This window comes from Hippopotamus amphibius, chromosome 1, assembly GCF_030028045.1.
Source record: "Hippopotamus amphibius kiboko isolate mHipAmp2 chromosome 1, mHipAmp2.hap2, whole genome shotgun sequence".
Taxonomy (NCBI): domain Eukaryota; kingdom Metazoa; phylum Chordata; class Mammalia; order Artiodactyla; family Hippopotamidae; genus Hippopotamus; species Hippopotamus amphibius.
This window is the reverse complement of record NC_080186.1, coordinates 87930187-87945329: the sequence shown is the minus strand read 5'-3', so window position 1 is coordinate 87945329 and position 15143 is coordinate 87930187. Positions and strand designations below refer to the sequence as shown.

General features: G+C 33.7%; 1 protein-coding gene across 1 annotated transcript in view; it reads left to right on the top strand.

Moving 5' to 3' along the window:
- SASS6 (SAS-6 centriolar assembly protein) overlaps positions 1-15143 on the top strand; it is a 55582-nt gene that overhangs the window by 21280 nt on the left and 19159 nt on the right. Inside the window, 7 exon segments of the mRNA XM_057726094.1 lie at positions 4070-4261; positions 6775-6969; positions 7079-7168; positions 7247-7426; positions 7834-7915; positions 8604-8740; positions 12616-12744. Coding sequence (XP_057582077.1) covers positions 4070-4261; positions 6775-6969; positions 7079-7168; positions 7247-7426; positions 7834-7915; positions 8604-8740; positions 12616-12744 — 1005 coding nt within the window.

The window sequence follows — 15143 nt, the reverse complement described above, 5'->3', positions numbered from 1 at the left end:
ACCACTTATTGAAGAGACTTTTTTTCTCCATTGTATGTTCTTGCTTCCTTTTGTTGTAGATTAATTGACCATAGGGGTATGGGTTTATTTCTGGGCTTTCAGTATCCTGTTCCATTGATCTATATTTCTGTTTCTGTGCCAGTACCATACTGTTTTGAAGACTGTAGTTTCATAGTATAATCTGAAGTCAGGGAGCCTGATTCCTCAGGATCCATTTTTCTTTCTCAGGATTGCTTTGGCTATTTGGTGTCTTTTGTGTTTCCATACAAATTAAAATTTTTTTGTTCTAGTTCTGTGAAAAATGCCATTGGTAACTTGATAGGTATTGTATTGAATCTGTAGATTGCCTTGGATAGTATAGTCATTTTCACAATATTGATTCTTCCAATCTGAGAACATGGTATATCTTTCTATCTGTTTGTGTCATCTTCAGTTCTTTTATCAGCATCTTATAGTTTTCAGAGTACAGGTCGTTTGCCTCCTTAGGGATTTATTACTAGGTATTTTATTCTTTTTGATGAGATGGTAAATGGGATTGTTTCCTTAATCTCTCTTTCTGATCTTTTGTTGTTAGTGTATAGAAATGCAAGGGATTTTTGTGTATTAATTTTGGTAAATTAATCTTTTTTTAGTAAATAGCTAAAATATCTCTCCATTAGATATGATATTTGCTCTGCTTTTGAGAAAGTTTTCTTCTGTCTGGCTTCCAAAGAGCGCTATGTCAGATGAACTGACTTTTGGGGGTTTAACCAAATAATCATATCATTTTTTTCACTTTAATAATGTATTAATTATAATAATAGATTTCCAAAAGTGGAACCATTTTTGAATTCATAGAATAATTTTTAGTCAAAGAGATTTTTAATATCCTGTTGAATCAATTTGCTAATATTTAATTTAGGACATTTGTATATATATTCAAACATGAGATTGGTCTGAGATTACCATTTTCCTGAACTCTTAGTCTGCTAATTAAAATTATGGATTTGGGGCTATGGTATTAGAGTTATGCTAGTGTCATGAAAGGTATGAAAACATTTTCTGGTTTTCTCTATGCTTTGAAACAGTCAAATGAAGAATTATCTTTACCTTGCAGGGCTGATAGAATTAGCCTTTTACCATTTGGGTCTGATGCCTTTTTAAGGCATTTTTCTTTAGGTTCTTTTCCGATTTCCTTCATGTTTATTGGTCCTTTTGGATTTTCTATTTTTTCTTGAGTTATGTTAGTTTACGTTGCCTTAAAAAGCCATGTGTTTCATTTTTGTGTTTAAATGTATTAGTAAAATATATGTTGTCTTATGATTTTTAAAGTTTTCATACCATTTCTCTTACGTTCTTAATGTCTTTTTTAAATGAGAATTGATGGTTTGTCTTTTTTTTGTTTTTCTTTTTTTTTAGTATTTTTAAAGAACCTGTTTTTTATTTCATTAATTAGTTCTACACTGTCCCCGCTGGGGGCCCCTGCCATCCCATTTCGTTAATTTCTGTTGTGTACTAAATTTTATTTTGGCTCTATTTTCAAATAAGTTAGGTTCTAAAAGTCTCATAAGTGTATTTGTTTATAACACCAAAACGACTGAAGGATTTGCTTGTATTCCTTACTACATTCTCTTTCTTCTTTCTCCTTTTTTTTTTTTAATATTTTATTTATTTATTTATTTTATCCTTGGCTGTGTTGGGTCTTAATTGTGGCACGCGGGATATTTCGTTGCAGTGTGCAAGCTCTTTGCTGCGGTGCATGGGCTTTTCTCTAGTTGTGGCACGCAGGCTCCCGAGTGCATGGGCTCTGTAATTTGCGGCACATGGGCTCTAGTTGTGCTTTGTGGGTTTAGTTGCCTCATGGCATGTTGGATCTTAGTTCCCTGACCAGGGATCAAACCAGGGATCAAACCGGCATCCCCTGCGTTGCGAGGTGGATTCTTTACCACTCACTGGACCACCGGGAGTCCCTGCATTTCTTTTTTAAGTTCTTTATTGGAATATAATTGCTTTACACTGTTGTGCCGGTTTTTGCTGTACAACAAAGTGAATTAGCTGTATTTATACATATATCCCTATAGCTCCTCCCTTCCATGACTTCTTCCCACCCTCCCTATCCCACCCCTCTAAGTCATTTAGTAGGATTGTGAATCAGTCCTTTGAGACTTTAAAATCAAGCAAGCTGCTGTTCTCTTCCTGCTGATAGTCTATAAGGCAGTGATTTTAAGACTTTGGTGTGCATCAGAATCACCTGAAATAAACAAACTAGAAGATGTAAATGTTGTAATCCTATCCATTACACTTTTGTTTTTTAAAATTCTGATTATCACTTGGATAAAGCCAGTTCTTTTATTTTTGTACCCTTGGCCTGTGTTGCTGTCAGTGTGTTTGATTACCCTCTTAGTTACAATTAGCATCTTTACCAGTTTGCGCGTTGTTTTTTTTTTTTCTTGATTGCTCCTTCAGTGTTTTCTTCCAAGGTTACATTTTCAGTTTTATATGGACTCTTTTCTATTTTATCTCTTTTGTTTCCTCCTCCTCTCAATTTCAGTTTTCCAAAAATGAGGGAATTCCTAAAATAGTCATGTAAAGTTCCCAGAATATTTTGTGACAGAGACACACCCCTGTTTTTGTGGTAAGAATCGTTGACTGGGTTTAACTTTTCTGGAATGCAGTTTTGGAACTAGTATCAAGCTTTGTTTGTTTACATGCTTTTGACCTATAATTGATCATAAGAAAGTAATCTGAATTTGGATGTATGCTTATATACAAAAATATTAACCATAGTTTTCTTTGTAGTTGGGGAAAATTGGAAACTCAGTAAACATAGTAGGGCAGGGGTTAATTGAGTTATGATATAGCCATGGGATGGAATATTGTGCAGCTATTAAAAGTATTTACAAAGAGTTTTTAATGATATGTGGAGGTACAAATGCTAAAGGATTAAAAAGCATGATTAAATTGTGTAAAGGGCTTGGTCTCAGTTTGTTAAATTTAATTATGTATGTTATGTGTTTATGTGTGATGTCAGTAGAAGTGTATAAATGAGTGGAAGGGAATATTCCTAGATATTTAGAATGACTCTATGAGATTATCGGTTATTTGTGATTTCTTTCTTTATGCCTTTAAGAGAATGTATAACTTTCATAATCAGAAAAATACTCTTTATTTTAAAAATATATTTAGGATTTGATAGTGTTCATCAACAGAAATTATTTAAAATTTTTTAAACTTATTTTTTATTGAATGAAATTCTTTCAATTCTACAGTGGTTTATAATTTTGAAAAGTTTCACATACATAAATTTATATAATCCCGTAATAACCCTTTTTTAAATCCTCTAACCCTATATAGGCCCTCCCCCTACCTTCTCCTCAATGATAACCACTAGTTTGTTCTCTATATCTGTGAGTCTGCTTCTTTTTTTGTTTTATTCACTATTTGGTTGTATTTTCTGGATTCCACATATGTTATATACAGTATTTGTCTTTCTCCAACTTATTTCACTTAGCATAATACTCTCCAAGTCCAATGACAGAAATTTGTGGTATGATCCAAAGAGATACCAGAGATTTCAGAGTTACAACCATGTTCAAATATTATTGTTGGTAAAATGTAACAACTAAATGTAAGACTGAGCAGTACTTTGTCAATTTTATAAGTTTGGATTTTTTTTTCATTAGAAGACATATATACTGGTTGTAAAAAACTGAAACAGTATAATTTGCTTTAAAGCAAATACTGAAAGTTCTTTATGTACCTTCTCATTTTTTTTCTCACAAATAGGTTCATACTATATATACTATTTTGCAATTTGCTCCCCTTTTTTAATTTAATCATATATTTTCTTCCCTTAATTTGAAGACCATTATGTCTAAACATGTGGGTTTAGGAGAAGAAGAAATTATGAACAAGATCATAGTGGTAAATTTGCCTTTGTTGACTTCCTTTTTCATGAAATCTGTAATTGAAAATAGATCCTCTTAAAAGCAAGGAAATCTTATAAAGAATAAGATTGTTTTTTCTTCAAATCTTCTCATATTTGTATTTTTTTCTTTGAATTTTGATACTATATTTTATTATATAATAGGCACAGGTTCAGTACCAACAGCAGCATGAACAACAGAAAAAAGATTTAGAAATCCTCCATCAACGAAACATCCAGCAGCTACAAAACAGATTGTCTGAGTTAGAATCTGCTAATAAAGACCTAACTGAAAGAAAATATAAAGGAGACTCCACCATCAGAGAACTTAAAACAAAATTGTCTGGTGTTGAAGAGGTATTGAACGTTGGGGTTGATCTTTCTCCCCCCCCCAATTTAAAGCATGGTTTAATTTGGTGACTTGATTTTAACTTGGTTACTTTATTACTTATATGGGTGATGCGCTGCAAGGATCTCATATTTTTATGGTAATCAGTTCAGACAATCTCCAAAAAATTGAGAATACAAAATCTAATAAAATGGGCTAATTCAGAAAAGAACTAAGGTAAACCTTGGATGTTTTGAGTTCGGGTCTTGAGGAGCAGCTCCTCTGTATAGCCCTCAGATTTTTCGGTTGTACTTTTAATATCAGCACAGTGTGTGTGGCTCAGGGTACTCAGTGTTGACAGGGCTGGTTCTTTCGTCTACTCAACATATCAAACAACTATGTGAAGTTTAGTGTGTAGTAATAATGATAATAGTAATGATAATAGCTAATGCTTTCTGAACACTCTTTTAAGTGCTTTACATATATTAACTCATTTAATTCTTATAACAGTTATTTTAAAGAAGGTACTATTATTATCCCCATTTTACAGATGATGAAACTTAGGCACAGAGAGCTTAAGTAACTTGCCCAGGTTCACATAGCCAGTAAGCAGAAGCATGAGGGTTGAAATCCTCTATTTGCCTGTCTCTGGTACTACCTTGTTCTTTTAGGCAACAGAGACATTTAAAAAATCTTGCTATAGTGGTATTTTTGTTGATACTTTAGCAGTGATGATAGACTTCTTCCTAGCATTATTATACATTGTTGTCATATAAGTTATTGAAAAGCATAGGTAGATTTTAAGTCTGTCATGTTTAAGTGTGAAGATCACCAGTGTTATGCTAGTTCACAAGACATCCAGCTCCATTTCACCAGTCTGTTATGCTTAGAAACTCTAAAGCCTGACTGATTTTATGTTCAGATCCTCATAGAATTCTGCCCTAACAGTTAGATGTCTTCAGTCCTTCTCACTACCCCCTTCACCTTTCACACCAGTTAGTAAAACATTTCAGCCTGCCTAGTATATTGGATAGTGAGTACTTCATTATAATGCTATGTGGTTTCTTCTATTTTAGCCCCGACACAGGCCAGTGAATAAACAGTGTGCTTTGTTATGTTGATTTTCATATAATGTAATCAAAATATTTCTTCCAAGGTTTGCATAAGACTTGCAAATTATGAGTTCTGGGAATTTTCTTTTTTAAACTTCTGAGTATTGTTACCTAATTATGTTAAATTATACATTTTAGAGATTAGTACCCTAAAGTTAATAATTGCTACCATTTATTAAGTACTTACTATTTGCCAGGCAGTATGCTAAGTAGTTTACATAAGGGTTTTTGTGAAGATGAAATTAAATAATTTATGAGGTGTTATTTCTATTTTACAAATAAGAGAATGGAAATTTAAGGAGGTTAAGTAATTCCCAAGGTCACACAGAAGAGCCAGGATTTGTATTCGAATCTGCCTAATAGCAGAATCTGTGCTTCTAAAACTGCTGTGGTATATAATACTATAAAATTATTTTGTAAAGTTTTTGTTAAAATGGAAAACTAACGAGAAGTACTACATACTGGACTTTAGTATAGTATGCTGGCAGTGTTTGGACTGATATTAGCTGATTGAGAGGTGATCTAGCATAGATTTTTTAAAAATCTATTTTCTTAATATTCTTTTTCATATTTTCCATTATGATTTGTTATAGGATTTTGACTATAGTTCCCTGTGCTATATAGTAGGACCTTGTTACTTGGTTTGTACATAGTAGTTCCTATCTGCTAATCCCAAACTCATAATTTACACCCCCTCCCCCTCCTCCCCTTTGGTAACCATAAGTTTATTTTCTGTGTCTGAGTCTATTTCTGTTTCGTAAATAGATTTAGATTACACATATAAGTGTTATCATGTAGTATTTGTCTTTCTTTATCTGACTTCACTTAGTATGATAATCTGTTTTTCATTAACAGTTATTGTCAGTTAACAATATTTCATGATCCCTTGGCTACCCTTGGAAACAGTTGATGAGCTCGGGCCATACCTCACGCTAATAAAATCACAATCTCTTGGGCATGGTACCAGGCATCAGTAGTTTTTAAAGCTTTCCAGTTGGTTTCAGTATGCAGACTTGATTGAGAATCACTGCTTTGGTGGTAGCATAACAGGGCTTTCTTTTTATGTATTTTATGTATTTTGAAATTCAGTTATATTGAGCATTTATTACCTAAGTGATTTTTTTAAACTGTAAATTTCAGAATAGAGAATTCTTGTTATTAGTTTTCAACAGCTACAGTAATTTATTCATAAATAAGCATTGTTTTATTTTCCCTTGTTGTGATTGCATTAGATATTAGTGTATTATGCAATTATATTTCAAATCTACAAGTTACATACACCTTTAGAGAGAGCTTCATTTCTTTAAAAGAACATCAGTAGTAGAACTTTAAAATTATTAGACTTTTTTCTGTTTTAAATATCTTAATTATAAATTGCCAGACCAGCCAACTTCCCTTTTTCATAATGCAGCTTTTTTTTCCTCCTCTAGGAGCTCCAGCGGGCTAAGCAAGAAGTCCTCTCTTTGCGAAGAGAGAATTCTACACTTGATGCTGAATGCCATGAAAAAGAAAAGCATATTAATCAGCTACAAACAAAAGTGGCTGTTTTAGAACAGGAAATCAAGGATAAGGATCAGCTTGTTTTAAGAACAAAAGAAGCATTTGATACAATCCAGGAACAAAAGGTCTATTTTAAAATTTTCTAAACAAATTGATGATCATATTTATAAATGATGCTTTTCCTAAATAAACACAGACTTCCTAATTATTCATGTTTTTAAAAATACGTATCAGGTGGCTTTAGAAGAAAATGGTGAGAAAAATCAGGTACAAGTAGGAAAACTTGAAGCTACAATAAAATCATTATCAGCTGAACTTCTTAAGGTTTGTTTTTAAAAACTTAATAGAATATTCATATTTCATTGAATTATGTAGAGATGTACATATGAAGCTCTTTTACAGGCAAATGAAATTATCAAAAAGTTGCAAGGAGATCTGAAGACTTTAATGGGTAAATTGAAACTGAAGAATACAGTAACTATTCAACAAGAGAAACTCTTGGCTGAGAAGGAAGAAAAATTACAAAAGGAACAAAAGGAATTACAAGATGTTGGACAGTCTCTCCGAATTAAAGAGCAAGAGGTAGTTAATATCTTATATTTTTGTGTGTGTGACTATTTGCAAAGCATAATGAATTTCCTCTTGTATTTTTAAAATTTCTACTTGGTTATATTAGAGAATAGCTTTGGCTTTTTTCCCCCCAAAAGAACATGACTATAATCAATAGAACTTAGTAACCTGCTTCAGTTTGAAAAGTTAGTTATCATGACTCAAATACCTCGAGTGTTTATATGTATATATGTGTATGTATATGTGTATAGATATGTAACTATGTATACATATATAATATTTTATTGCACCACTGAGCTAATTCCTTTCTTATTTAATAGTAATTAATAGTTATTAATTATTTAATGAATAGTAATAACATTTCTTCAGTTTTTATTTTAGCCTGTATTATACTTACTGTCAGGATTAACATATTTCAGGTATGCAAATTACAAGAACAATTAGAAGCTACAGTTCAAAAACTTGAAGAAAGCAAACAGCTTCTAAAAAATAATGAGAAGTGTAAGTATTTTACCTTTTTATGTAAATGAGCTTTGTATCTTTATTCTTAACCTGAAATTTTTATTTGAATTCATAAGTCTAGATAAATCCAGATATTGCTATATGCAAATAATCTGGTTTAAATATACTATCTTAATGTCTTTGCTGTAGTGAAGACAGTTACCCTGTAAAACAGTTACCATCATTAAAAAAAACCCTATCACATGTGTCAGTAACCCAAAATTAAGTGTTGAAAATATTGACTATAATTTACTATTTAAATTCTTTACTACTACTTGTTATAATTGCTGTGTTTACCTACCAGTAATAATATGAATTATTTGAAACAAAAATATGAGATTAAGTCTGTAACATCTTCTCAGTTTCCAGTATTGATTATGAGAAAAGAATTTGAATTTTAAATACACTGGGAGATAACATTCTAGAAATGAAAACCCTTAAAGAGATCCTTAACTAGCAGAAATATGTGCTTCTGATAGTAAAAGAATAAGGAGTCCTGTATGGCAGTTGCTAAAATAAAAAATAGTTAATGACAAAAATTTAAGTGAACCTATGTTGTTTTGTGATATAAGGTAGTTTTAAAAACTTAAAATTAAAAAAATTTCAATATAATTTTTAAATATTTAAAATTATTAGAAAAATAAAAAATTCAAAATTCTTTACCTTGTTTCTTGTTCTTTTATTTAAGTAATCACATGGTTAAATAAAGAATTAAATGAAAATCAGCTAGTGAGAAAGCAAGATGTATTGGGAACTTCTACCACTCCACCTGTACATTCTAGTAGCAACACCATCAGAAGTGGAATTTCTCCGAACTCTAATGTGGTGAGAGTTAAATTAAGATGTTGTGAATGGTCTTAGTAAATTTTCTAAAATAAAAATATTTCCAGATTGTTAGGTGCTGGTACCTAATATAACTGGAGTCCTACAATTTTTAGCACTGAAGTAGAGTTTAAGTTCTGTTTGGAAGTGGGACATAAAGGTATTCTTATTCTTAACAAGGAGGCTATATTTTAAGGGTACACTTCTTTGTAAGATTTTTGTGGATATAGAAATCACTCAGTATTAACTAAAGTAATACCAAGCGTGTTGGAAAACTGTTAGTACACACACAAAGTATTTAGGAGGCCTCAATAGGGAGAACAAGGTATGGGCTCAAGTTTGGCACTTATAGTGGAGGAGCCTAATCTGAATTCTATTAGAAAAAAAGAGAGAAAGAAAAACCCTATTACCAAGCTTGTCAGCTCTAGATTCTGGAAGAAACTAGTTCCAAGTGTAAGCTTTTTAGCTCCAAGTACCTGGATTTGGCTTGATAATATCACCTAGGCCTAGGGATTGCTAGGAACTGGCGTTGCACTCGGAGCTAGAATTTGGGGCTCTCCTGTTGAACATAAACAGTTTCACAGAATATCAACATCAGGCAACGTCACTCTCTGACTGTGATGGATCAAGACAAAAACAAGACCACTTCATAATCATGGTCTGAACACAGACAAGAATATAACATTGCCAAACCACGAAATTGAGCAGATATCCTCCTGTCCTGGCTAAAGTGCGTGACTGCTGCTTATTACCAATTATAGCTTCGGCCTTAATACATTCATTCTACCTTATTAAATACGATTTATTTAGATTCCCAGTCATATAGTTATCTCCGTTTCTTGATAGCATCCAGTCCACAGCAAAGCCCCACATTCTTAAACTGTTCCTTAATTCACCTAACATATGACTAAGTCCAATAAATAACTCCTTTTTATTTTTTATTAAAAAAAAATTTTTTTTAAAGCTCTTTATTGGACTGTAATTGTTTTACACCCTTGTACCAGCTTTTGAATACACCAAAGTGAATCAGCTGTATTTATACATATATCCCCATATCCCCTCCTTCCTGCGACTCCCTCCCACCCTCCCTGTCCTGGCCCTCTAAGGCATCACCCATCATCGAGTTGATCTCCCTTTGTTATACAACATCTTCCCACTAGCTATCTGTTTTACATTTGGTAGTGTAAATATGTCTATGATACTCTCTCACTTCGTCCCAGCTTCCCCTTCGCCCCCCCGACCCCCCAACCCCATGTCCTCCAGTCCATTTTCTGCATCTGCATCCTTACTCTTGTCTTGTCACTGGGTTCATCAGGACCATTTTTTTTTTTTTAGATTCCGTATATATGAGTTAGCATATAGTATTTGTTTTTCTCTTTCTGGCTTACCTTGCTCTGTATGACAGACTCTAGGTCTATCCACCTCATTACATATAGCTCCATGTCATTCCTTTTTATGGCTGAGTAATATTCCATTGTGTATATATGCCACATCTTCTTTATCCATTCATCTGTTGATTGCTTCCATGTACTGGCTATTGTAAATAGTGCTGCAATGAACATTATGGTACATGTTTCTTTTTGGATTATGGTTTTCTCAGGGTATATGCCCAGTAGTGGGATTCCTGGATCATATGGTAGTTCTATTTTTAGTTTTTTAAGGAGCCTCCAGACTGTTTTCCATAGTGGCTGTACCAACTTACATTCCTACCAACAGTACAGGAGAGTTCCCTTTTCTCCACACCCTCTCCAGCATTGATTGTTTCTAGATTTTGTGATGCCTGCCATTCTGATCGGTGTGAGGTGATACCTCATTGTGGCTTTGACTTGCATTTCTCTGATAATTAGTGATGTTGAACATTTTTTCATGTGTTGGCCATCTGTATGTCTTCTTTGGAGAAATGTCTATTTAGGTCTTCTGCCCATTTGTGGATTGGGTTATTTGCTTTTTTGGTATTAAACTGCATGAGCTGCTTGTATATTTTGGAGGTTAATCCTTTATCCGTTGTTTCATAGGCAACTATTTTTTCCCATTCTGAGGGTTGCCTTCTAGTCTTGTTTATGGTTTCTTTTGCTGTGCAAAAGCTTTTAAGTTTCATGAGGTCCCATTTGTTTATTCTTGATTTTATTTCCATGATTCTAGGAGGTGGGTCCAAAAGGATGTTGCTTTGATGGATGTCATAGAGTGTTCTGCCTATGTTTTCCTCTAGGAGTTTTATAGTGTCTCGCCTTACATGTAGGTCTTTAATCCATATTGAGTTTATTTTTGTGTATGGTGTTAGGAAGTGTTCTAATTTCATTCTTTTACAAGTAGCTGTCCAATTTTCCCAGCACCACTTATTGAAGAGGCTGTCTTTTTTCCATTGTATATTCTTTCCTCCTTTGTCAAAGATAAGGTGCCCATATGTGTTTGGGCTTACCTGTGAGTTCTCTATTCTATTCCATTGATCTTTCTTTCTGTTTTTGTGCCAGTACCATACTGTCTTGATCACTATGGCCTTGTAGTATAGTTTGAAGTCAGGAAGCCTGATTCCACCAACTCCATTATTCCTTCTCAGGATTGCTTTGGCTATTCGGGGTCTTTTGTGTTTCCATACAAATCGTAAGATTTCTTGCTCTAGTTCTGTGAAACCAGGTACCTTTTATAGTCTTCCTTGGAATTGAAGTTTTTTCCATTATAAGGATTTTGTAAAGGCCGAAATAAATGGAAATCCAAAGGTGCAGTGTCTGGTGAATATGGCCGATGAATCAGAACTTCCTAGCCAAGCTGTAACACTTTTTGCCTGGTGATCAAAGAAACATGCAGTCTCGCATTATCCTGATGTAAGAATATACATTTTCTGTTGACTAATTCTGGACACTTTTTGTCAAGTGCTGCTTTCAGTTGGTTTAATTGGGAGCAGTACTTGTTAGAATTAATCAGTTGATTCTACAAGGAGCTCATAATAGAGGACTCCCTTGCAGTCCCACCATATACACAACATCACCTTCTCTGCATGAAGACTGGCCTTTCGTGTGGTTGGTGGTGATTCATGTCACTTTCCCCATGATCTCTTCTTTTCCATATTATTGTACAGTATGCTCTTTTCATCGCCTCTCACAATTTGTTTTAAAAACAGAACGTTTTTGTTACATTTCAATAAAGAATAGCATGTAGAAATATGGTAAAGAAGGTGTTTTTTGCTTATGTGGAACCCAAACATCAAAGCAATGAACATAATCAAGCTGGTGCAAATGATTTTCAGCGCTTGATTTGGATATTTTGAGTATGTCGGCTCTCCCCCATGTAGTATAACATTGATTTTTCTCAATTAATATCTTGATTTGAACGCTATCAATTTCAACTGGTCTACCCAACAGTGGAGCATTGTCCACGGAGAAATCTCCAGCATGAAACTTCACAAACTACTTTTGACATGTTCGATCAGTCACAGCACCTTCTCCATACAAATCTTTTTTGCATTTCAGTTGCATTTTTACCTTTCTTGAAATAATGAAGCATGATATGCCAAAAATGTTGCTTTTTTCTTCCATCTTCAGTATTAACATGGCTACACAAAAATTCACCAATTTTGATAAACTTTTAAAAAATACACACTGATATGACATCTGTCACAATACAATCTAGCAAAATTGATTTGAATGAAGTTAAAGTCAACTAAGTGCTACTAGAGCCATCTTACGGAAAAAAACAAACGAACATTTTGTCCAACCCAGTATAATGAAGCAGAGTTTTGTGGTGTCATAATAAGCAAAATTGGCCTCTGAGATAGTGTTCTTAACTATTAGTTATTATAACAGATGTTAATGCCTCCTGGATCATCAAATACTATTTAGAACTAATTTCTCATCCTTAATTTTTTTATACTTTATTTTTAGGTTGAGAGTAGACTGACTTACCCAACTTGTGGGATTGGTTATCCTGTCTCCTCTGCGTTTGCATTCCAGAATTCTTTCCCTCATCCTATAGCTGCCAAAAACACCATCCACCCAGTTTCAGGACCAAAGGTAGCCAAATTCTAATACCTTTAAAAAAGAAAAAAAGCAATTTTTTTATTTAAAAAATTTATTATTTGATCAGTTACTAAGTATATTAGGTGATGTATTAGATGAATATGTCTCTAAATATATTTCTGAATATCTAGTGCGTATGCTTACAGGAAATATATGCATTATATGATTTTTTTGAGTCACTATAATTTATAATAACCTGGATATCAGTATGTTTAAACTTTTTTTATTCCTTTTCAGCCTCTCCATTTTTATTCATTCTTCTACTTATATCTCCTGTAACTCTCAAACTTATCTCAGATCACTGACTTCATACTGCCGGTGTATTAGCTATGGTGACATTTTTGGATTCCATTTTCAGGATTTAAGGGTCTGATGGGCAGGGTTATAACAAGTTATAAAATGTAGTTCTGGCAACATTATCTCAAACAGCATATGCCTCCAAACCTTGATTTATTTGCTGAGACTTTTTTCTGCCCACTTGAGTTTTTCGTCATCATTGTGTATTACTGTCTTGGATTTATACATTGTTTTCACGTGTATTATAATTCTATTTTCACAGTAATTTAATCCACCCAGATGAGCCACTGATTCTGTTTTCATCCTAACTTCAGGTCAAAATTGATTTTTTTCCTAAATCATGGAGACAAACATTTTTGAAAAGAATATTTTATAAAAGGTAGAATTGAGGATTTTGAAACTGCTATTATAAACTCTGTTAGATTAGTTTGGGGCTGCCCTAAAAATAAGTTGGCCATGTTACTTAGGCATGTACTTCTTTTTAGCCATAACCTTATTAATTATTATTTGGAGCTGTTGAGAATTCTCAGTGAAATGAGAATTAAGCTCAAGTTTTTATGCTTAGAATATTATTATGTAAAGACTATTTAGATGCATTTAACTGGCTTTTCTTGTATGGCTTATTGAAAATTAGAGATGTGTGGTCAAAGGAATACTGTTATTTTTTAATAAATATCAATGTGCTCAAGTGTGCTTACATCTTGGTATCAGTTTTTTTTCTTGAGAATTATTATTATTTAGCTCTTCATTGGAGTATATTGCTTTACACAGTTATGCCAGTTTTTGCTGTACAACAAAGTGAATCAGCTGTATTTATACATATATCCCCATATCCTCTTTGAGAATTATTATTGAATTCACAATTGCTTCTTTATTTTTTTATTTTTTTATTTTTTTTATGTTTTAAGAGACCTGCTTTTTTTTTTTATTAAATTTTTTATACACATATCCCCATATTCCCTCCCTTCCTTGACTCCCCCCCCCTCGAGTCCCCCCCACCCTCCCTGCCCCAGTCCTCTAAGGCATCTTCCATCCTCGAGTTGAACTCCCTTTGTTATACAACAACTTCCCACTGACTGTTTTACAGTTGGTAGTATATATATGTCTGTGCTACTCTCTCGCTTTGTCTCAGCTTCCCCTTCACCCCCTGCCCCCTCCCAAACCTCGAGTTCTCCAGTCCATTCTCTGTATCTGCGTCCTTGTTCTTGTTGCTTCTTTATTTTAAACAGCTTTCCAGGAATATATATGATGTCCAAAATGAGCACAAGAACTACTATAGATAATTGCTTAGTTGGTAGGACTAAATATGACTTATAAAAAGATTACCTTTCTTATAGCTCTTCTGGAATCAGAGGAATCATTGTAACAATACTATTCTTAAATATCAACTCAAGACTTTCAGTGTTTCCTGTGTTATTGATCTCCATATTCTTTTTTTTTTAATATTTATTTATTTATTTATTTATTATTTTATTGGCTGTGTTGGGTCTTTTTTGCTATGTGTGGGCTTTTTCTTTTAGTTGCGGTGAGTGGGGGCTACTCTTCGTTGTGGTGCACGGGCTCCTCATTGCCATGGCTTCTCTTGTTGTGGAGCACGGGCTCTAGGCGCGTGGGCTTCAGTAATTGCAGCACATGGGCTCAATAGTTGTGGCTCACGGGCTCTAAAGCGCAGGCTCAATAGTTGTGGCACACGGGGCTTAGTTGCTTCGTGGCATGTGGGATCTTCCTAGAGCAAGGATTGAACCCATGTCCCCTGCATTGGCAGGCGGATTCTTAACCACTGCGCCACCTAGGAAGCCCAGTCTCCACATTCTTTTGATATGCATCCCTAACAACAACAACCAAAAAACTCTAATACTAACAAAACACTATGAGCTTGAATGTAATACATGAATATTTATTTATTTGTGAAATGAATGCATATACTATTTAATTATGATAGTTAAAAACGTGGAATCTGTTGTTAGAGTTTAAATCCTGCCTCTATCAGTATGAAGTTGGGTAAGCCAGTAGTAACAAACAAACAAAAAAACTGTCCATCATGTTTCAGTTTCTCCATTTGTAAAGTGGAGCAATAATTTTATCTATCTTACTAT